Raw genomic sequence first — 25,576 nt, 5'->3', positions numbered from 1 at the left:
ATTGAATGAAAATGGTGGGTGCATGCAGGGATGTGATGATATATTGGGATGGAAGGTTTTTGCTTTGGGCTGATAACTACGAGCGAATCGACGAGGGTGAGGAGGAATAGACAAAAATTTCCAAGTCGAACAGAAGTATACTAAGAGTGCAATACGCAAGCAGTGCTGGTTTTGTAAATTTTTTTTCAAGTTTCCCTCAATAATTGGTAGTATAATTGCTGTTGGATTTTACAGTATAAATGCGAGATTGGTACTACTATAAATGTTCTTTCATAACATAATATCTTTTCATATATAACAATGTTTCTTCATTTCTAAATTTTTCAAGAAATTTATGTTATTTTCATAAATCACTTCAAATGCAATAAAAATAATTATATATATAAATATAAAAAATCATCGATTCAATTGAATGCAAGGGGTGCGACTTTACTTTAGATGGCAGGTGTGTTACATTGCCATAACCTGTTCAACATAAGTTTGATAAACATCCTTTAGACTTTGTTTATGGATAATGCAATGACTATCTATACTCTAATATTATTGTGAATATGTGAAAAAGAAGAGACCCGAAGCATTTGTTTTATCATAACAAGGTTTGCGACAATGCAATGCACTCCACTATAGTTCTCAAATAAATAGAATATTTGTTTATCAAGCTGGATAGTAATTACAAATATCAGTTTTTTCATCCACATCTTGTGTGCCTTATGATTATTCTGTTATCTTAGCATTGGCTTGGCAAGCTTTGTTGCTTTTTCTTTTATCTTTATAAAATATGTATATAATTAATGGGTTACAATTAGTTACTAAAATTCTTCTTCAAAGTTTTACGGTTTGCATGAAATATATTCAATACATTTTCTCTCGTAATCCATACGTAATCCACTGTATAATGCTAGAGAGTATTGTAAAATGATAATAGAAAAAGATGATGTAAAATCTTGAAATATTAAAAAAATTGAAGGGTAGAGAACATGTTTATTTAATCCAAATTAGCATTTCCAATGACAGCAAAAGAAAATTAATGTAAATATGCTAGAAGAAGAAAATATTAATAAGTGAAAAAAAAAAAAGCAATATCTTAAAGGTATGGAGTTGATACAAAAGAGGGGTGTGGAGTGGCATGCGTTGAATTTTATCATCACAATCAAAATTGAATTTATCTTTTATATCAATTTTAAAATAGTTAGTTGGAACTTGCATTTTAAATTGAAAAACAAGATTAAATTCTAAAAATTGAATTACTAACATAAAAACTTATGGAAAAGAAACAACAAAATTTTGAGTTAAATATAATTATAACGCACCAATACAATGAAATATATGATTATTTCAACAACTATTATTTATAATGATTGAAGTATCAATTTTTTGTAAACTTAAATTTTAAACATGGTTAGAATACTACACATACAATAACAACAGAAATTATCTATCATTATAAAAAAAAATCTACAAAGTAAAAAGGCTAATGAGAAATAGATTCTCTTCATTTTGAACTATTCTTTTTTTTTCTTTTCATTAAAAATATGACTAAATATAATATTTGATATCTAAACTTGTCAAATGTTATACAAATTATCCAAAATGCTAACAATTAAGGGTGAGCGATATTCGATTAAATAGAATCAAATAAAGTGGAAAAATTTCAAGTTAGTCAAGTTAATGAGTCCAATTTATAATCCTAACTTGATTTTTTTTAAAAATTAAGTTAAGCCAAATAATTTTTCAAGTAAAATTAAAAAATTAAAAGGTCAAATTAAAATATTGTTGACAATATGACTAATTCCAAGTTAGAGGACATAAATTTGAAATCGTATATATATATATATATATATATATATATATATATATATATATTTTAAAAAAACTCTTTCAAAGCAAAATAAGAACAAAAAAAAAAAGAAGAAGAAGAAGAAGATAATTTAGTTCCATAAACTTGATTTGATAATTTATTTGTTTAAGGCCATAAATTTGTCATTTTAGAAAAAAAATTTTATAACTTAACATTTTGATATGTATTAGAATTTTACATAGTTTTATTTTTGGAATTTTAATATTTTTAAAATTTTTATAAAAATATAAAAAATTAATAATATTTTGAATGCTTGAAGATTCTTTTTAATTGCAATTTTGTTTGAGAGGATTAGTTTGATATTTTGAAAATTGACAAGGATTCAAGAAATATTTATACTGAATTAGTTAACAAGTTGTAAAATTCAATCCAAGCTGAACTTAAAAACCGAAATATTTATTTGAAAAATTGAATAAGCCAATAACTCAAATACTAAAATATTAAATTATCTCTTAAATATATAAAAAATTCAAATATTGAATTTTAATCCATTTATGATCCATTTTAATAATTTGGCTTTCATCTAGAACAAATCATTGAACCAAACTTCTTTCATTAAATTATGATTTGCGGTTTGCACTTCAACAAGGTCTTGACTCGGTGGTATAATTGATAAGGAAGTACTCAAATTTTTAAATATTTGTTGAATTTATTTATTTGATTTAAAAGTCATTAATTTTATTATAATGTAATATTTAATCATAATAATGATTTGTTCTAGATAAAAGCGAAATTATTAAAATGGATCATAAATGAATTAAAATTCAATATTTGATTTTTTTATATATTTAAGAGATAATTTTGGTTTCCATCACATTCGATAGTGTATATATAGACCATTGAATTAACAACCATTAGCCATCCACATCAAGTCTCAATTGAGAGGCAAATGGAAAAAATGGAGCTTCAACATCATATAGGCCATCCACATCCACTGGTGTTCAACCAAGAGATGAACCATCAAAGTGAAAAGACTTTCTGTTGCTTTAGATGCAATAGAAAGTTGAAGGGTCTAAGCTTTAGATATTCAGAGTGTGGGTTTTCCCTGCACAAGGGATGTGCCCTTTCGTCCTTTGCCTTCGATGTGCAGCACGTCTTCTTCTTTGAAGATAACATTAACAGTCATTGCAGTGCTTGTGGTACTTATAGAAATCTCTTTTACAAATGCAAAGATTGTGACTATGCTTTGGATGTGAGGTGTGTAACATTGCCAAAAATTGCTCGGCTTAACCGTGACGAATATCTTTTGAAGCTTATAGCAATGACTATCCACTCCATTATTAGTCTGACATGCGAAAAAGAAAGATACTCGAAGCTTTGGTTTTATCATTGCGAAGTTTGCGACAACGCAATGCATTCCAAATACATTCTTTGAGAATATTCATTTATCAAGCTTAGCAGTAAATACAAATAAAAGGATCATTCACATCCTCTCACTTTCGTTCAAAAGATTTAAAAAGAATTTTAAGTGATGACGTGCCACAATTTCAAAGTGCCACATCATCTTACCTTAACAAAAATTCAAGTTCAGAGACCAAATCGGAAAAAGCTATTGAGTTTTGAGAGCAATGTGAAAAAAAAGTTCAGAAACCAAAGTGAAAAAAGTTATCAAATTCTATTATTAAATATTACTCTATTCCATTTATTTATTACTAATTTATATGGACATATTCTTACTTAAACAGAATACATATGCTAGCAGGTTATTCAAGTTTGATTAAAAAATTTTTGATTCAACTATTGTCAAGTTGAGCTTGATCTCAAGCAACGCGAGCTACTACCATGACTATATTTGAGTATCCTAGCACTAGACTTAAATAGTTTGTCAAAGTCTCAATTTGAACTAAAAGTCAAACTATAGTAATACTCGAGTCTAAAGTTAGTTAAGGAACCAAGCTCAAATCTTTTACGGGATAATCAAGCGAGCTTGAATTGTTTAGTTTTTATCTCAAATTAAACTCAAATTATACTTTAAATGATCATATTATTAAAATACCCTCTAAATGAAAATGAATTATATCAGAGTAATTCTTTTACAACTCGCATGTTTGAATAAAATCTTAAATGCAACATTCAATATTCTATAACAAAACAAATTATGTCAAATTATATCTACATTAGAAAAGCAAATCATACTGTCCAATATTATAATCTGAATATGCATAACTTATAGAAGAAAAATTGAAATACCATATACTTCGAAGGATAGAGGACGTGTTTATTTACTCCGAATTAGCAATGACAATGTCTGAAAAAGAAAATAAATTAGAACTTACTAGAAGAAGAAAATAAGAAGTGAAAAAGAAGCATTATTTTAAACGAATACATATTCTCAAAAATTATTTTAGTTTGATTACAAAAAAAGATGCAATTATTGTTGAGTTGATCAAAAGTAACTCAAGTTATCACGTTGGCTAAATTTAAATATTCTAATATTTGACTTAAGTAACTCACAAGCTTAATAATACTTAAATTTTTATTTAGTATCAAGACAAACTCGAATAATTTTTAAGTTTGAAGTTAGTGTGGAAACGTAAATTTACTAGATAATCATATGAGCTTGAATTGTTCAATTTTATCACAAAATTGTATTTTAATTATTCATTTTATTAAAATACCCTTTAAATGCAATTGAAATATATCATAACAATTCTTTTGTACGTTACATGTTTGAATGAAACCTAAACATATAAAAATTCGAACAAGCAACACTTTATAACAAAGCAAATTATGTTGAAGTATATAAGTAGGTAATTTTAATTAAATTTGTAATTTTTAACATTTTAAAATGATTAATATTTTGTTTCATATTTCGATTGGTTGATGTTGTTTGCAACAAATTTTATTTGAAGGAAATATATATAAAAATACTCTAAACAATGAATTTTAATAGTTTGATAATTGAATTTAACTCCTTTCATCTTATCTAATCTAAGAAGATTAAACTCAACTGACATATTGATATATTTAATTCTAACATTTATTCATTTTATTACTTTAACCTTAACTTTCAACATCTATTTAAATTGTTTTTAGATGAAAATTTTGATTGACTTTCAAAAGTTTAACATCACATATGCAAAAACTTCTTCTACATTTCACATGTGGTTAATAAAAATTCAAAAAAAAAATTATGAATTCATCAAATTCTAAAAAGTTAATAAAATTTTTAAAAATATATCCACGTCAATAATGTACAAATGAAAGCTATGCAAACTATCGCATTAGTTCCATTGAAGATTAATGACCAAATTGATCAAATAAAAATTAAGACCCAAGTAACAAAATGAGTAAATGTTAGGAGTTAATTTTGCCACTATTCCAATCCAACTTTAGCGATGTGGGTGGTAACTTTTTTATCATCTAATCCCCCTATTTCCCTAAGAGAACAAAGAAGCCCACATTGCTTTAGGAAATGAGAACCATAAGTCATAAATTATAGAACCAAAGGGTCCAAAGGTGGTAGAATTGGGCAAAGTGTTAAAAATGAATCTTAAACACTCACTCATCTTTGGTTAAACTTAACATTAACCACACTGCATCAGCAAAGCTGTTTCTATATTAGATTGAGCATGTAAGATCTTTGCTCACCAAATTCGTAGGGACTAAATTTTTAGAAATAAAAGTATAGGGTTAAATTTCAAGTTTTAAAAAGTAGAGGGACTTATAGTATATTTTAACCTAAAACTACAAATTAGAAGAGAAGCCATCTTGGTTTCATCATTTTGTTCATTAATTATAACATATAAAATAAAACCCCCAAAACAAAATCAGTAAGTGGTATTGCTCCTGCAATCAAGAAACCTCTTTTTTATTTCTTCTCTCCCATTTTCATATGAACTTTGCGACGTTTTCTTGGAGCAGTCAGGAGCTTTGCATTTCCAATGGCGGCAGGCATCCAAACACTGTTAGCTTTCCCTTTCGAATGGCGGTGGTTAAGTTTCCATTAGATTATAGACATCGAGTCTAATTATGCTGCAGTTGCCAGACCCACGTTCTCAATGTCCCCCACAACAACCCCCCTCTCCCTCTGTCTTTATTTCTCTCTTCTATTCTTTTCATTCTTTTATTAATGCTAATTTCTAATCCCTTGTATGTGATTTAATATATTTTAAATTTGTAATTTATAATTTTATTTAATTAATGCAAAGAAAAAAACAAAAAAAATAAAAAAAGGCTAGGAGAAATACCTCAAAAAAAGAAGGGATACAAGCATAAGGAATAAATTATAATCCATGTCGACCATATTTAGTTCAGAATTTGTGACAATTGATTACATCATAGGATAATTCAAAGAAATTTTCATATTGATTTTTAAAAAAAAGTAAACACACAAGTGTCCATTAGCTTTTCTTTGCTCTTCCTGCACATAGGAACTAATCTTCCAAAATTTTATCCTTTTCAACTAAACTTTTATTAGGAATGTTGAAACCCGGTGGCGGTGGAATATTTTGAGACTTTAATACTTTATGCTGTTAGAAAGCATGGTAAAGATTGTTGGTGATCTTTTGGAAGCATGTGCTCTGGTAGAAGAAGATATGGATGACATAGTAGCTTGCTAGCATTCTACCTTTTGTTTGGATCGATAGTAAAACATTCCCTGAAGAAATTCTTTCCTAACTTCGACATGTCTTTCGGGATGTTGGGCGATTCTCCCCTCAACAGCTTGTCTCTTAAATCATCTCGTTCATGAGTGTCCCATGGCAATCTCCCCGTAATCATTTCAACCACGATGCAACCCAACGAGCATATATCCAATGCACCACTAACTTACCCTGATAATCGATTTAGGAGACATGTAATACTTTGTACCTCGAAACCTAGACGTTGTATCTTTTACCCCTTGTTGTTTAGCTAACCTAAAACCGGCAATCTTTAGAGTAGGTAAACGGGTACCATGTTGAGGAGTGAAAGCCAGAATATTACCTGGCTTTAGATAAGAGTGAATGAGTACTCTCTCATGAACATCCAAAAGCCCTTCAAATATCATTTGAGTATAACAGTTGACATCATTTTCTGGGATTTTACCACCATACTTGTTCATCAAGTCTAACAAACTACCTTCTGGAGCATATTCAAGGAACATATTGTAAACCTCTCCTTGTCCTTGCTCAAAACTTGTAAAACCACCGTAGCATTGAATAATATTGGGACAACCGAAAAACTTTAGAAGGATTTCTTTTTCCTTATGTAGAAAAGAAGAGTAATATTCGTTGATAGATTTGACAGCATAAATCTGATTATAAATAGGAGTTACGATTTTCTCTAAATGCACTACTCCATAAGAACCATTTCCAAGAACCTTGATCTTCATTAGTTTAACCTTCATTATTTTTTCTTAAAACAAATAAGAGTTTAGAATCTTAAAAGTTATGTAGCTTAGTTTGTAACGCCCCAATTTTCGGGAATTCTGTGAATGTTGACAAAATTTCATGCTTTGATTTTGTCATTTGTGAGTGAAATTATGAAATAGGACCTATGTGAAAATGTTTGAAAATGCTATAGGCTAAATTGAAGTGGCCAAATAAATAGGAGTGCAAAATAGGAGGATTTGCATGATAAACCTCCCATTTTACATGAAGTGGCCAGCCATCATGTTGTTGTAGACAAAATGTACACTTGATATCCATAATTTATGGTACAAATTGATACAAATTGATAATGGGTTAGGTAAATGTTTCATGACAATGGATTAGGTAAATATTCCATGATAATGGGTTAGGTAAATGTTTCATGATAATGGGTTAGGTAAATGTTTCATGATAAGAATTTCATGTCTTTTGTATTAAAGAATTAAATGGATGAAATATGAAGTTTTATTAAAAGAAAAAGGGGTGAAAAGAACAAAGTTTTGTCCGTCTTTGTTCATCATAGCTGAAAGTTAGAGAAGAGAAAGGAGAGGAGAAAGCTCTTGAGTATTCGGTTATTAGGAGGAGGAAAATTGAAGGTAAGTTCTTGGTACCTTGCTTTTATTTTGAGGTTCATGAGTTCTTCTTGATTCTACCTTAACTCTTGAAGTATATTTTGATTTTTGGTTGTGTTGTGAGCATTTAGTCATGAATTAAAATGAAGGAAATGGTTGTTGTTTCATGTTCTTTTGATGAAAAATGGAAGATAGGTGAAGTTGAGCCAAACAAATGAACATGCATGTGCCTTAGATGCTAAAGGGAAAAATCGGCTAACATGTTGTGCTTTAAAATGATGAAATGGAGATTATACTTAAGTAAAATCATAGATATGTGATGATTGATTGGTGATATACATGTTTAAATAACATGCATGCAAGTTAGGTGTGAAAGAGTGATTTGGTAATAAATCTGCTTGGGACAGCAGCAGTAACGTGACTTTAGAAAATCACCATAAATTGTGGGAGATGAATTAGAAGCTGAATAAATTATGTAATTAAAGCTTATTGAGTCTAGTTTCTAATGAAATAAACAAAAACATATTTTGAATTCTGTACAATGAGAAATTTGATTCGTAATGAAGAGTGGTCAGATTAGTCAAACAGTGAAACATGGGAAACTTTGAGAAAAATCTGGTATTGATTGGATAAACCAAAATTCTGAAAATTTTATGGATAGAAGATATATGAGTCTATTTTCAGGAAAATTAACGAAACTTGATTTGGAGTTTTGTAGCTCCAGTTATAAATGATTTAGTGACTGTTGCTCAGGAAGACAGCTTGCAGTGAAATTATGATTATGTGGTAAACATTGACAAAAATTTGTTAATGGGTTGCTTATTGATTTCTTATAAGCTTACTATGATCTGTAGGTGTGGTTGGCGAATATTGTAAGGGATTAATACATAGTTCAGATTTGAATAGTTAGATTAACGTGTTAGTAATCCAATTGTAGGCGGTTCGTGTGGATCTCGTCAAGATATCGTCGCAAATGTGTGTAATTAACACCCTCTTTCTTAGTCCGGATCGGCAAAAGTCGAAAAGTCGAAATGCCGAAAATCGATTTCGTAGATTTGCGAGTGTGCGAATGCTCGTGAGGTAAATCGATTAATGTTTTTGGTAAGCTGAAAAATTTGGACTGCAAAGTGCATGATTTCTGTGCCCTCGATATTTTTGGGCTTAATGGGCCAAAATTGGAATGATGGGCCAACGGGCCCAATTCAGTAAGAACCCTCGGTACGTGATTCTGTTAGTACGTGAAAAGTAGGAATATGCATGAAAAACCCTAAAAACAGCTAAATTACTATAATACCCTATGTATGGAAAATTACTGTTATACCCCTAGGAGATAAATTACTGAAATACCTCTAGGGTTAAATTGACCTAAATGCATGTTTGATTGTTGTTATTTACTGCATGCCATGTTGTTATTATCTGATGCATGGGATTGGGATATTGAAGGAGGAAGTACTGAAAGTGGCTTGTCCACGTACTGGAGGCTTTGCCTCAATTTATCGTTAATCGAGCGCAAGGTCAAGCAATCGTGGAGTGTTAAATTTGGGTGGGTTGAGCTATTCCCACATGGAGTGTATGGTTGGTACGGGTGGAGTGTAGTGGTTGGTGGGTTGAGTAGTCTCCCAAATGGGCTTGCATATGTTTACCTTGATGTTGCATGTATTTTGAAATGGGCCTATGGGCCATCATTATTATCTGAATAAGGGCTAAGGCCCGCTTTATTGTAATCTGAAAAGGGCTCGCCCAAGATCATCATTACTGAATGGGCTTAGGCCCAATGGGCTTGAGCTGACTTGGGCTTTGAATAGGTTTTCCTTACACACCGAGTTTCCCAAACTCACCCTTTTATTTTCATCCACGCAGAAATCCCCAACCATAGTGGGCTTGGAGTCGTGAGGGAATTTGAGTGGCCACCCGCTCGAAAGTTTGATTTTCTTCTGGTGAACTGGACATCCTTTTAATTACGTTTGAGGTTTTGGGCTTTTAAATGTAATAAGGCCGCTTATTTATTTTTGATGATTTTTAATATGTATTACTAAGATAGGTAATACTTATTTTAACTGTTGAAATTGGATAGCTTTAGGGCATGTTTTCAAAAACAACAGTTGATTTCAAAATAACACGACAACAAGCAAAGCTTCCGCAATGAAAGTATTTTCCAAAATTAATCACTTTTCCTAAAAAAGACTTAATCAAATCGGTTTCCTAGAAGTATCCATGACGTTAAGGTGTGGCAATGGCAGTATGCATGTCTAGGATTGGATCCGAAGGGAGCTTGGTACTTAAGCAGTCCGATGGACTCACCACCTCTTTTCCAGTTTCCTACCTGGTGCACAGCTTCCATTCACTTTAACCCTTAATGAATTAATCTTTTGAACATCAAGTACAATTTTCTGGACTTAAAATGGGATTTTTTTTTTAACGTTTTTGATGTGGCATGCCGGATCCGGCTATAACTTCTGGGCTGGGTTTAGGGTGCTACATAATTTATATATGTAGATAGATTTCCCAATTGCATTTGTAAAAGGATTACTATTTTCATTATATTATTTGTTGAGTGTATAAAGTAACAGTTCCTTTTGGAATAGGATAAGTAAAATAAAATATTAAGCATGTATATGTTATCGCCAATAATAAATTAATAATGTTAGTAAAATATTAATTGTTTTACATATGTTATGGTAAAACAGCATTAATAATTTTACCAAGAATAAAATATATTTCAGTATATGGTATCATTAATATTTATTTTATGATAAAATAATATAGTATGTTATACTAAAATAAAATCTGAAGTTACCATATATATTATTACCAAGAATAAAATATCAATTTTCTGAACCATATTAAGAATAATTAATATTATCTTAAGTTTTATTTGTCTATCATTATCTTTTATATTTTAACAAAATGATCTTCCTTTAATTATATTTAAAAATATAAAATATATTAAATAAATCAATTAAATACATTACCTTGAAGACAATATATGAATATTTTGTATTAAATAATTTAATTAACTTTAATGGCATAAAAATAGTTTATTTAAATTTATCTTATTTGATTGAATTAAGTTTTGAAAAATTGTATTTAAACTCAAAAAAAATATTATAAATGCTTTCTATTTTAAAATCGATATAAAAATCAATTAATTAAAAAGAGCCATCATAAATTATGTAGTCTTAATTTGTTTATATACATATATACTTCGATTATGAAACAAATTTAACTTTTACGTACCAATTAAATATTTACAAAATATAATTATGATTTTATTAATTAATAATTTTTATCACTTAGATTGTTTATTCACGTAACAATTTTATTAATTTAGAAAGGAACTTATATTCTTTTACTAAACCACCATCAAAAGTATCCAATTTATTTTGGACGGTTGCTTTCCTTTTTGAGCGGTAACATCGTGCTTTTATTAACGCGGAATGGGCTTACCTTTTCCGTATTATAAATTCGCATGTTTGGATTACAACCTCGTCAAAATTATCGCAACATCTTCGATCCCTCGACATAAAATGAGATGTTTTAGATTCTGAGAATAAGTGGTTGGTAGAAGATGATTTCTTGGATTTAATTGTCGAATCTTGGTGAGATGCGACCAAAGTAAAGTGCTTCACTGTGCCTCTCAATTGAAGCAGTGGGATAAGATCTTACGGAATCATTTTGGTTTGCACATTGATATAGTGAAACGTAATATTCAGGCTGCTCGTGAGACTGATTTGGGTGTCACTTCTTTGTTAGTATAACTAATAAACGTTAGCTAGTCTATTAGTAGTTATACTGTTAATAACGGATTGACTGCATTAACTGATGGTTGTTAGTAGTTAGCTTGCATGGATTGCTTGCTTATTCTAGTATATAATGGCATGTATCCACACTGCTCATTCTATGAGAAATAAATGATATTCTTCTTGATCATGTTGTTTCGTTAGTTTGACATGGTATCAAGAGCCAATTGATCCCAAAGAATTTTTTTTCCTATCTTCTTTTCTTCTTCGTTTATCCATGTCGCATCCTACCAGTCCGTTAGCTGCTCATTCTGCTACATCCAGTCTTACAGATGGAGTGGTTGATAGTCGATTCTTTGCTACCAAGAAAATAAGTGTACTTCTTGATGATACTAACTATCTACTATGGCGACAACAAGTTCTTTTGGCCATCAAGACATACAAGCTTCAACGGTTCTTGGACACTGGTACGGTTTGAGATGCTGATGGTGTGCTTTATGAGAACCCAGAGTTTGCTCGGTTTGAGCAGCAAGACAGTGCCCTTGCTTCTTGGCTTCTATCCTCTGTCAGTCCGGCTGTTCTTCCTCATCTTATTGGCATGGATACTAGTGCCCAAATCTGGAATGCCATTGTTACTCTGTATGGCAGTAACTACTTCTAGGTTAATATTTTATAGGCGTGCCTTGCACTCTCAACGCAAGGGTAATCTATCTATGAGAGAATTCTTGGTCAAGATTAAAGGGTTTTGTGCTAATCTTGCAAGTTACGGGGAAGTCATTAGTGACCATGAGCATGTCACTACTATACTCAATGGTTTGCCACCCGAATATGAGTCTGTTGTTACGATCATCACAGCCAGCTCAATTCCTTACACTGCTCAGGGGGTAACTACAATGCTTCTTGATGCTGAAGCCCGACTACAAGATCTTGTATCTGAGGTCCCTAGTTCAGCTAACATGGTGATGCATCAACCTTCAGATGTTCCTGAGCCTACACCGACTTATCGTCCCTCCTCAATACTAGGGGTCATGGACGTGCGCGTTCATCTACCTCTCGATTTCAATGTCAATTGTGCGGAAAGCAATGGCATCTTGTGGATCGCTGCTACTATGGGTTTGATGCATCCTATAAGAGTACAGGCTACAAACCCCCACCTTTTTCACAAGTAAATCTGTGTATGTATGCCACTGGCTCACCTATGGTCCCTTGGGCACCGTCTCCTGTGTCATCCACCAATGTTGCTTCCACACCTCCATCAGGTTGGTATTTTCCACCTATTCCTAAATGGTCTAATCCGTTTCCTGTGAATTCTTCCCCTCCTGTTAGTGCAACTCCTTCTGCACCCACGCACCCTCAGGCCCTCATTGCGACTCCTGAGATAGTCAATGATAATGCTTGGTATCCAGACTCTGGGGCAACACATCATCTTACTCATTCAGCTTCTTTACTGGGTGACAGCACTGCTTACAATGGTCCAGGTAAGGTATATGTTGGTAATGGCAATGTACTTCATGTTTTATCTACTGGTCAGTCTTCTTTGCTCACTCGTGCACGGTCGTTATACATGAGATCTTTGCTATTTGTTCCTGGTATAACAAAGAATCTTTTGTCTGTATCCAAATTCACCAAGGACAATCAAGTGATCTTTGAGTTTCTTCCTACATAGTGTCGAGTGCGTGATCTAAAGACTAGGGAGGTGCTTCTTCGAGGGTCTGTTCAGAATGGTCTCTACAAGCTACATTTACATGGCATATACCCTCAGTGTATTGTCCTCTAGATCAGCTCAATGCTTTGCAGGAAGCTTGAATGTTTCTTTAAATGTGTGGCATGCTAGACTTGGTCATCCTTGTAAATTAATACTTACAAAGGCTTTAGTCCACTGTAATACATCCTTTGATTCAAATAAAGAATTGTCTCATTGTGTTGCTTGTTATCTTGGCAAAGAACATAAACTACCATTTCAGAAGTCCTTCACCGAGTATACTACACCTCTTCAATTGATTGTTGCTGATGTTTGGGGTCCAGCACTACTTTTTTCAAATGGTTTTTGCTATTATGTTGCCTTCACGGATGCATTCACGCGATATACTTGGGTATATTTTTTGAAAAATAAGTCAGAGGTGCTTGCTGTTTTTCCCTTGTTTCATAGACAAGTTGAAAGAACTCTTAGCTGTAAGCTTAAAGCTTTGCAAACAGATGAGGGAGGATAATTTCAAGTGCTGAAATCATATCTGTCTCTTCAAGGAATTATGCATCGCCTTGCTTGTCCCTATACATCTGCACAAAATGGCATCATGGAACGCAAACACACTCAAATTGTTGAGACTGGTCTCTCCATGTTGGCTCATGCAGCTATGCCCTTAACCTACTTGCATGATGCCTTCAGCACTGCAGTTTAGTTGATAAACAGGTTACCTTCCCATTCCCTTGCTAATATCTCACCCTATGAAAAATTGTTTCAAGTTTCACCTGATTATTCGTGTCTACGTACCTTTGGATGCATGAGCTTTCCCAACCTCCGTCCCTATAACACTCATAAAATTCAATTCCGGTCAGTACCTTGTACATTTTTAAGGTACTTCTCACGTCATAAAGGGTACTGTTGTCAAGATGCTAATGGCCATGTTTATGTCTCCCATCATGTCACTTTTAATGAAGCTGTATTTCCATTTAAAACCGTCACTTTCAAGTCTGTACCTAACAAGTCTATCCCACAAACTAGTTCCAAGCTATTTGTCTTATCTCTACTTTTATCTTCCACACCTACTTCGTCATGTGTCATTCCACCTACTCCTTAAGTTCTTTCTTTGGCCAACAGCTGTCCGTCTACTTAAAGCTCTCCAGCTAATTCCATTTCTTGTCCATCCAACACCAACCTCTTTGTTTCACTACCCTCACCAACGTCTGTCTCTCATAATTCACCATCCTCACCATCATGTGTCGCTCATAATCTCCATCCTATGATTACACGTAGCAAGGCCGGGGACTTTAAACCTAAAGTATACATGAGCACAGCGTCCAGTATATCTGAATAGGTTCCTGCCGACATTTATGAAGCTATGGCAAATGAATCATGGAAAGCAGCTGTGCATAATGAATTATATGCACTGATTCAGAATCATATGTGGAGTCTCTATCCTTTACCGGATAATCGACGAGCGATTGGTTGTAAATGGTTATTTAAGGTGAAAAAAAGGCCGATGGTTCTATGGATAAGTATAAAGCTCGTCTAGTTTCCAAAGGTTTCTCTCAACATGCTGGGCTGGATTTACAAGACACCTTCAGCCCTGTAGTTCGAGCAGCAACAATTCGGACTGTTCTCGCTATTGCAGTCATGAACGGGTGGTCGCTGAGGCAAGTGGATGTCAATAATACCTTTCTCAATGGGGAGTTGTCTGAAGAGTTATATATGGCTCAGCCATTGGGGTTTGAAGAGATAGGTTCATCTAGTTAGAGGTTAGTCTGTAAGCTAAACAAAGCCCTGTATGGCTTAAGGCAAGCTCATTGGGCGTGGTTTCAAACACTACGACAGTATTTGGTATGTCATCTTGGCTTTCATGCCTCCAAAGCCGACCCATCACTATTCATTCGATCTACTTCAAGAAGTTATTTGCTGCTTATGGCATATGTCGATGATATTGTGATTACAAGCAGTTCCAGCAAGAACATTGATGATGTAGTGCATCAACTTCATCTCAAGTTTGCCCTCAAAGACATGGGGTAACTCAATTTTTTCTTGGGTATATTTGTTCATCGTACGTCCCAGGGATTGTTCTTGACTCAGAAGAAATATGTTACTGAGATTCTTCACAAGGCTAACATGTCAAATGCATTTGCTACTCCAACACCCATGGTGAGCACCCCAAAGTTGGTTGCTTTCGATGGCAGTCTTCCGTTTGCTGACCAGCATTTGTATCGTAGCATTGTTGGTATGCTCTAATATGTTTGCATTACACGCCCTGACTTGTCCTTTTGCGTTAATAAGCTGAGCTAGTATATGAATTCTCCAAGTGATACTCATTGGAAAGCTATCAAACGTGTGTTGCGATATCTTATTGGCACTATAGATCATGGGTTGTTTCTTTTCAAGGGCCGGTTTGAATTAGTTTGCTATTCTGATGCTGATTGGGCGTTCTCTGTTGAAGATCGTCGTTCCACCTCTGGCTATGTGGTGTACTTAGGCTCCAGTCCTATTGTTTGGTGCTCAAAGAAGCAACCAATTGTGTCCAGATCCTCCTCTGAAGCTAAATAACGTAGCCTTGCTAATTGCGTATCTGAGTTTCTATGGGTCAAACAGTTGCTTAATGAGCTTGGCATGTCTCTCTATTAGTCTCCAGTAATTTGGTGCAACAATACCTCTACTGTATCAATGGCAGGAAATCCCACACATCATGCCAAGGTGAAACATGTGGAGATTGATCATCATTTCGTTCGTGAGAAAGTTCTTGATGGCACCCTGCAAGTCAATTTTGTTCCTTTTGAAAAATAGATAGCTGATGTTCTCACCAAGCCCATTACACCTAAGGCATTTGCCTCTTTTCAAACTGCCCTGCAAGTCTTGTCCAGTGCTGATGTTGATTTAATAGACAGAAATGGAAGAAACCAGGAGAATGTTAGTATAACTAATAAACGTTAGTTAATCTGTTAGTAGTTATACTGTTAATAATGGATTGACTACATTAACTGATGGTTGTTAGTAGTTGGCTTGCATGGATTGCTTGCTTATTCTAGTATATAATGGCATATATCCACACTACTCATTCTATGAGAAATAAATGATATTTTTCTTGATCATGTTGTTTCGTTAGTTTAACATTCTTTGCAAGATTTGAAATATGAATTTAGTAATTTACGGACTTAAAGAAGTTGTTTATTGAAGATAGCATTCAAAAGTGTTTTGGCTCAAACATGGAGAGGCAAATACCAAGTATTTTCACGCCTAAAGGAATGTGTGATATTGTTACTCAATACTTTGAGTCCTACTATGATTCTTGTGGATTGGATTTTGATATCTTTTTTTTTTTTCTGATATACATTCTTTTATTTATGCAAATGATAATGACTTCTTGATTGCTCCTTTTTAGATTGATGAATTTTGAATAAAAATTTTAGAGATGCAATTTGATAAAGCCCTTAGCCCGGATGGCATGAATCTGGGTTTTTTCCAACACTGTTAGCCAATCATAGCAAATGATGTTTTCCTACAGTGCTGTACATGGCTTAATACAAGTGAGTTCCCTACGTCAATTAATGATTCTCTTATCGTGCTTATTCTGAAAGATTTACAACCTATTGCGCTTTGTAATGTTATTTATAAAATTGTGGTTGAAGTTTTGACTAATCGATTGAAAGAGATTCTATAGGGAAAACTATTTCTCCATCACTGTCACTTTTGCCTCTGGACGTCTTATTACGGATAATATTATGGTGGTATTTAATTAAATTAATTCACTATATACGGAATAAGGGTCGTGGTAATGTGGGGGTGACTCTTAAGATCGGCATTAGTAAGACTTGCGATAGTATTGATTGGAATTATTTGAATTTCATTTTGAATAAGCTCAGGCCTTTCAAAAAAATATTGATTTAGTTTTTTTTTTTTGTAATTAGAAATTAAAGAAAATAGGAGAAAATAGTAAGTTTCTTAACTAAAACTAATGATTGTGAATAATGCATAATGAATAATAATAGTAGTAATAAAATGTAAATTACAAATTTTATTAGTTCACTTTTTAAGAGGTTTGATTTCTCCATCTAACTATCAAAATGTGAATTTAAGCAACAAAGTCAATGATACTGAAAATTTTGATGGATGATTAAATTACATCTTTTGGTTATCACAATATTCAACAAATCATATGGCAATTTCCACTGTTCCACATGGTCTAGTTTTCACCCAATATTACTGTTCTTGTAAAATTGCTTTTCATCCAAACTCTAGTTTTCTTCAACATGACACTTCTGGAAACTTCATTGAGATCCTCCATTTCGCCCATCAATATCCATTTCTTCTCATTGATAACCATAATTCTCTACTGTCCTTTTGCAAAACTGAGCACTCAATATTGTTTTATTGTTGTTCAATTTGCAATCTTGACTTTCATAGCAAATGTGTTTGGCCACCATTTGTTCTTGAAGATAAAAAACATCATGAACACCAATGCTGTTGGGAGTTTTGGAGCAAACAAAGCAAAAAAAAAAAAAAAGTAAGAACAAAATGAAAACAGAAGCAAAAACGAAAGCAAAGTGTTCGAACAAGAAGATAACTGAAAAATCCAAAAAAAGATTTCATTAAAACTTAAATATATGAATTACATAGTATTGGACAGTTACCTAATGTCATAACTGCTCCCACTACTACATGACTACTAAACTTGAATTACACACAAAAGGAAGCTGGCTTATCAGCTATTACATCAACAACAAATCCTATAGAAATCCTACTAACTTTGATAACAAGTTACAAAGAAACTAAGTTAAGTTACATAGTGACAAAATGAACAAAATGTTAAAGAAGCTGATGCACTCGGTTCAGCACTAATGTTGGTCTTTAGCTGATCAGCTGCTGGTCTCTTGTTGCATTACAGGCCAATGCTCAACACTCCTCCTTGGACTGTATGCAACAAACACCAATTTTACTCCTCAAAGCTTCAAATCTTATAGTACCGAGTGACTTAATCAAAATATCAGCCAATTGATTTTCTGTACTATAATGAACAAGGCTGACTTCTTTTAATTGTTCAACTTCTCGAACAAAATGGAATTTGATTTTGAAAAGTTTAGTTTTACCATGAAAAACTGGATTTTTGGCTATAGCAACTGCTGATTGGTTGTCGACCCTGATTTCAGTAGCTTCAACCTGTTTTTCATTCAAGTCACTTAGCAACTTCCTAGCCAAATTGCTTGATTTACAGCTGCAGCAGCTACAATGTACTCTACTTCAGCTGTGGACTGAGCAACTGTTTGTTGCTTCTTTGAGCTCTAACAAAAAACACTTGAGCCAAGTGTAAAGAAGTAGCCAGAGGTGCTCTTCACGTCATTGACAGAGCCAGCCCGATCATTATCAGAATATCCAATCAGTTTAAGTTCATTTCTTTTTTCAAACTTTACTCTATAGCTCAAAGTCCCCTTAACATATCTAAGGATTCTTTTTATTGCTTTAAAATGTCTAACATCACAATAATGCATAAACCTAGATAGTAAGCTAACAACATACATGATATCAGGCTTGGTTGCTATTAAGTAAAGTAAGCAACCTACTAGGCTTCGATATTCCTTCTCATCAACCCTCTTTTGATTTCCACTACTAGTCAGCTTCTCTCCTTGAGCCACTAGTGTGTTGATTGTTTTGCAATTTCACATGCAGAATCTGTTGAGAATCTTCAAGGCAAAGGCATGTTGGCTTATGAAAATTCCTTGATCAGATTGGTTTACTTCCATGCCAAGAAAGTATGTCATAACTCCCAAATCTATCATTTCAAAAAAATTTTGCATTTGTATTTTGATTTCATCAATTTTCTCTTTTTTTTCTTCCAATCACCAAAAAGTCATCTACATAGAGTGAAACAATAAGTAAGGTTTCATCTTCAAATTCCTTCACATAGAGTGTAGGTTCACTCACACTTTTCTTGAACCTGAGCCTAGACAGGTATGCATCAACCCTATCATACCAATCTTTTGGTGTCTGCTTTAGGCTATGCAGGGCCTTTTTCAGCCTATAGACTTTGTCCTCTTCTCCTAGGACCTTAAATCCATCTGGTTGCTCAATATAAATATCCTCCTTGAGGAAGCCATTTAAGAATGCTAACTTGACATCGAGCTGGTGAATCCTCCATTTCTTCTGTCTAGCCAAGAAAAGCAGAAGCTTAATTATGTCTAGCCTCGTTACTGGAGCAAATGTCTCCATGAAATCAATGTCATATTGCTGACTATAGCCTTTCACCACAAGCCTTGCCTTGTGCTTGTTCAATGAGCCATCAGCATTGTACTTGGCTCTAAACACCCACTTGACACCTATGACTTTCTTTTGTTCTGGTCTACTAACCAATTCCCAGGTGTCATTATTATGGATCATATCTAATTCAGCTTCCATGGCCTTTTTCCGACTCTTGTCCTTAGTAGCTTCTTCAAAGTCTGAAGGCTCAACTATTGCAACATCAAATCTTTGGTAGATATCAGCAATAGTCCTTGTACCTCTCACATGAGCATCATCAAAATATTCATTATTAAGCTCATTTTCAACTGGTTCCAGATTGCTATCAGGCTAATCTTTTTCAATTAAGCTGGCATCTGCACCATTCCAACTCCAAACTTTTTCTTCATCAAACCTCATATCCTTACTCACCAAAATCTTCTTTGTTGAAGGATCAAACACTCTATAGCCCTTCTTGGTGCTGCTATAATCAACAAGAATCCCTGGAAAAACTCTTTTTCAAGCTTAGTTCTCTTTTCAACTGGAATGAGGGCATAGCAAACACAGCCAAATACCTTCAAATGTGAAACAGTTGGCTTGAATCCATGCCAGGCTTCCAAAGGAGTCTTTTCCTTCATATATAGTATGAGTTGGAAGCTTGTTGACTAGATATATTAAGGTGTTCACAGCCTCAGCCCAAAATTCGCTTTGCAGCTTGCTTTCAAATAACAAACACCTGGCCATATCAAGCACAGTTCTATTCTTTCTCTCATATACTCAATTTTACTGAGGAGTGTAAACTGTTGTTAGCTGATGGTGAATCCCAGCTTGTTCACACAGCTTCTGAAACTTTTCAGACAGGTACTCAGTGCCATTATCAGATCTCAAGCTCTTAATCTTGCAACCAGACTAGTTTTCAGTTAAAGCTTTGAATTTGCAAAATGCTTCAAACACTTCAAACTTGTGCTTCAAAAAATAGACCCAACAAAATCTAGTCAGATCATCTATAAGCAGCACAAAATACTTGTTGTCATTCAATGAAAAAGCCTTCATTGGTCCACAAACATTAGAATAGACCAACTCAAGTCTGTCTCGATCCTTCCGTGCTTTGTTAACTGGAAAAGGCAATCTAGCCTGCTTACCAAGCTGGCAGACTTCACAAACAGTGTCTCTAACCTCAACTTTAGACATGTCTTCTACTAAATTCAGCTTATGCAATAGATCAAGTGATCTAAAATTAACATGGCCTAGTCTCCTATGCCATAGGCCAGCATTATCAGCAAGGCTGGTATAAGCCTTCTTCTCAAGTTGATTTACATCAAGCATAAAACACCTATCTGCCATTGCTACTGTGACTAATTCTTAGCTATGAGAGTCTTCAATAACACAAGAATAATTCTTAAAAGCAAGTGAGTACCCTTTTTCTATTAGCTGCCCAACACTAAGTAAATTTTGATTTATATCAAGAACAAACAGTGCGTCAGAGATCACTTTATTACCTAAACAAGTGTTAATCACCACATTTCTCTTGCCTCTGGCTTCAATCAGGTTCCCATTGCCAATCTTGATCTTTAAGGCAAAGCTTCTATCGAGGTCCTTGAATAGCTTTTCATCAGCTGCCATATGGTGTATGCAGCTACTATCCACTAGGCAATTACATCTAACCTTGTTTGAGGTTGTAAAACATAAGGCAGTGAAGACATGCTCCTTCTGAGCTTGAAGATCCTCAGCAGCCTGAGCTTGAATTTGGTGTTGAACATGTGCTTTCCCTTTACTCTTGCACACCTTCTCAATATGGCCAAATTGTTTGCAACTTTTGCACTGAATGTCTAGCCTGTACCAGCAATACTTCTCCAAGTGTGTAGTTTTCTTGCAGTGAATGCATGGTGGAAACCTCTTCTTGCCTACATCCCTCCTTGGTTTCTCCCTTTTATTGAGCCAAAGCTTCTTCCCTTTATGGTTTGAACCTGATCCTTCTTTGGCTCTTGCTTGGAAAGCTCATTTTTGATGCTCCTCTAGCCTGTTGGCCCTCCTTTGCTCGAGTGCATATAAGGAATTTGCCAACTCAGACAAAGAGATGGTTGATAAGTCCCTCGAGTCCTCCAATAAAGAGATCTTTGACTTGAATTTCTCAAGGAGAGTGGTGATGACCTTTTCAACAATTCTGCTTTCACTGAAATCTTCTCCAAGGAGCCTAATGTTGTTGACAGTGGCCATTATCCTGTCTGAGTATTGCTTGATAGTCTCTAAATATATCATCTTCAGGTTCTCAAATTCTCTCTTGAGATTGATCAATTGATGCTACCTTGTCTTATTTGACCCCATGAACTCCTCTTTCAACTTCTCTCATGCTTGCTTAGGTGAGTTACAGGCCATTATCCTAGTGAAAATCACATCAAATATCCCATTCTGCAAGCAAGCCATTGCTTTATGCTTCTTAGTACACTCTTCACTATGCTGCCTAATTTGAGCAATAGTGGGATTGGCCCTCAATGGAGGTGGTTCAGCATCATTCTCTACCACATTCCACAAATCGTGTGCTTATAGATATGTCTTCATCTTTACCACCCAAATATGGTAATTCTCACCAGTGAACACAGGTGGTAGTGGTGGTGGTGTAAAGCTCATTCTGCAACAACAAACTCAACAGCTTCTTGTCTCCTTCTTCTCAAACTTTTGTTCTCACAATAAAACAACCAACAACAAAGGCCCACAAAGATGACAGGCTCTGATTACCATTTGTTGGGGTTTTGGCAGCAAAACAAAGCAAAACAAAACCAAGAACAAAATGAAAACGAAGCAAAAACGAAAGAAAAGTGTTTGAACAAGAAGATAATCGAAAAATTCAAAAAAAAATTCATTAAAACTTGAATATATATGAGTTACATAGTATTGGACATTTACCTAATGTCATAACTGCTCCCACTAATACATTACTACTAAACTTGAATTACACACAAAATGAAGTTGGCTTATCAGCTATTACATCAACAACAAATCCTATAGAAATTCTATCAACTTTGATAACAAGTTACAAAGAAACTAAGTTAAGTTACATAGTGACAAAATGAACAAAATGTTAAGGAAGCTGATACACTCGGTTCAGCACCAATGTTGGTCTTTAGCTAATCAACTGCTGGTCTCCCATTGCATTGCAGGTTAATGCTCAACAAATTCACTTTGTTATTGAGATCACATACATTTGTTCTACATGCAGCATTCAAGTTCATAAGGTTTGCATTTTGTTGCCTCGCTTCATTAGACTCAACCTGCACCCCCATCCCATTTCCCACAGCTTTTTACTTTCCATTCAACGCAATGATAGAATATGTTATAAAAAGTTTTAAGTATAGAGCACGAGTGTTACTGTTGTACTCTGTCGGATTGTGATTTCATTATCCATGTCAAGTGCACCACTTCTGAGAGGAACAAGTATTAGTACAATGTAATCGAGCTTGAGAATTTAGATGAAACCGAGGAACCTGATGAATCTGGAAATTTAATCATTCTTGTTCTTCGAAAAATAAAAGTTGGAGGCGGTGTTATTGCTGGAGAGATAAAACATTCTGGTCATGATCAACATAACTTGACATTTAGCAAGGAGATTAAGGATAAAAAACATTGCAACGAGTGTATGCTGTCCATATTTTCTTCATTTTACTATTATTCATGTTGTGATTTCTTTCTCCACAAATCTTGTGCTGAACTGCCGAGGAAGACTTGGGTATGGTTATTCCCATTTCACTGCATGCTTCTCACATATGGTATTTTTAAATGCTATCTGTGTCTCCAAGATTGCAGTGCTTTCTCCTACAGACAAGAAGGTATCGATTACGGCACCTTGGTCCTCTGCCTTCGATGTGTTTGTACTTCCTCATAGTTTTACATATCAAGAAAAGGAACCACATTTCCTCTTCTTTAAAGAATACATTAAAAATCATTGCAGTGCTTGTGGTAGTGACAGAAATGTCTTCTACAGATGCAATGATTGCGATTTTGCTTTGATGTATGGTGTGTAACATTACCAATAATTGTGACGAACATCCTTTTAAACTCGTTTGTGGAGATTACAATGTCATCATTGGTGTGACGTATGCGAAAATGATAATAATATTGAAGCAAAACATGTAGAGATAAAACCCCCACTTTAACTAACAATACTAAGACCTGCATTACACTTGTGATAAAACCCCCAAAACAAAATCAGTAAGTGGTAAGGCTCCTGCAATCAAGAAACCTCTTTTTTATTTCTTCTCTCCCATTTTCATATGAACTTTGTGACGTTTTCTTGGATAGTCAGCAGATTTGCATTTCCAATGGCGGCGAGGCCTCCAAACACAGTTAGCTTTCCCTTTCGAATGGCGGTGGTTAGGTTTCCATTAGATTCTAGACATCATGTCTACTTATGCTGCAATTACCAGGCCCACGTTCCGAATGTCCCCCACAGCAACCCCCTCTCTATATGCTCCTATACTATCAGTATAAAAGAAAAATTCGACAAACTAAGAATTGTCTTTATTCTTTACATTCTTTTATTATTGCTAATTTCTAATGCATGATTTAATATATTTTAAATTTATAATTTATTACTTTATTAAATTAATACAAAGAAAAATGATAAAAATGAAAAAAGCTAGGAAAAATACCAAAAATCAAAATAGTTACAAGGGTAAGGAATAAAATTATAATCCATGTAAATCATATGTAGTTCAGAATTGATGGACAATTACATCATAGGATAATTCAATGAAATTTCCATAATAATTTCTAAATAGAAGTCAACACACCGGTATCCATTAGCTTTTCAATGCTATTCCTGTAACTAATCATTTATCTTAACCATTGTTGTTCCAAAATTTTATCTTTTTCAACTAGATTTTATTAGGAATGTTAAAACCTAGTGGTGGTGGAATATCTTGAGACTCTAGTAATTTTTGTTGTTGAAAGCAGGGTAAAGATTGTTAATTATCTTTGGGAAGCATGTGCTTAAATAGAAGAAGATATGGATGACATAATAGTTTGGTTGTAACGCCCTAACCTGTATTCGTCGTCGGATTAGGGTTACGAGGCATTACCGAACAAGACATAATTTTCAAACATTCACAAATTTATACATGTCATATTTGGATTATATTAATCATATGACTGATTAAACATTAAACATACATTATAAATCATGATACAAAATACAGTTCATAACTCAAGTCGATAGAATATACTTTTAAATATAAACACATTTAAATAAATACATATAATAAGCTGAATACATCTTAAATGATAATGTACTCCCATAATCTACCTTAACATAGATGCACAAAGCTCTTATCTATTTAGCAAATTCATCTATAAGTATTTTAATAATAATTAGCAAAAGTTACTATTCATTTGGTCAATTCTATCTCATTAGACGAATATACACATGCCTATTACCATTTCCTTCCAACTTTATTTCATTACTAAAAAATATGCAATCACACATGGAAGCATATATAAACATGCTATAATTTGCATTTTAAAACGCATCATTCATATATATATATATATATATATATATATATATATATATTACCTTAACCTTAAAAAAATAACCAAATCAAGTCATTAATAACATAAACATATACTCATTGATTACTAGTCAAATATAAACATGTATTATACTTGACTTATCATTTAATCATACCCAAAACTAATCTATTCAATACATATTTGGCTATAATAATTAAATCAATATATTACCACAAGTAGCTCTCATCAACCAAGTTTATAAAATTAAAATCCATCTTCAAAACATATTTAATATATATATATATATATATATATATATCATCTCATTACATTTTATAAATAAATACTTCCAAACATATCATAAACCATAATTTAATAAACACATACACAACCATTAACTTAGCCATTTCAAACCAAACTTCATATAAACATATCAAATGCATTTTATAACTAAGTTCAAATTATTTATCTGTACCCGTACCTATTGGTCAAATTTTAACAATGATATAAGCATCACTTAACCCATTTAACGCATACCAAATACCTAACATACATCCAAATTTTAACTCGTTTTCAAGCCAAATTATAAATCTATACATAACACCAAGCACAACTTTATAATCATCTATTCAATTAAG

The 25,576-nt window shown here is 33.6% G+C and overlaps 1 protein-coding gene and 1 pseudogene across 1 annotated transcript; both read right to left on the bottom strand.

Annotated features, from left to right (window-relative positions):
• Positions 1-6,424: 6,424 nt before the first annotated feature.
• Positions 6,425-7,172, bottom strand: LOC108475550 (mitogen-activated protein kinase kinase kinase 20-like; annotated as a pseudogene).
• Positions 7,173-20,795: 13,623 nt separating this feature from the next.
• LOC108475568 (uncharacterized) lies at positions 20,796-21,650 on the bottom strand. Its single transcript, XM_017777552.1, has 2 exons — positions 21,454-21,650; positions 20,796-21,360 (listed from the first exon to the last, which is right to left on the bottom strand). The coding sequence occupies exons 1-2, from the start codon at positions 21,648-21,650 to the stop codon at positions 20,796-20,798; spliced, it is 762 nt and encodes a 253-aa protein (XP_017633041.1).
• Between the last annotated feature and the right edge of the window lie 3,926 nt (positions 21,651-25,576).

Source organism: Gossypium arboreum, chromosome 7, assembly GCF_025698485.1.
Source record: "Gossypium arboreum isolate Shixiya-1 chromosome 7, ASM2569848v2, whole genome shotgun sequence".
NCBI classification, from domain to species: domain Eukaryota; kingdom Viridiplantae; phylum Streptophyta; class Magnoliopsida; order Malvales; family Malvaceae; genus Gossypium; species Gossypium arboreum.
The sequence above is the reverse complement of the archived record's forward strand: the minus strand, read 5'-3'. Positions and strand labels throughout refer to the sequence as shown.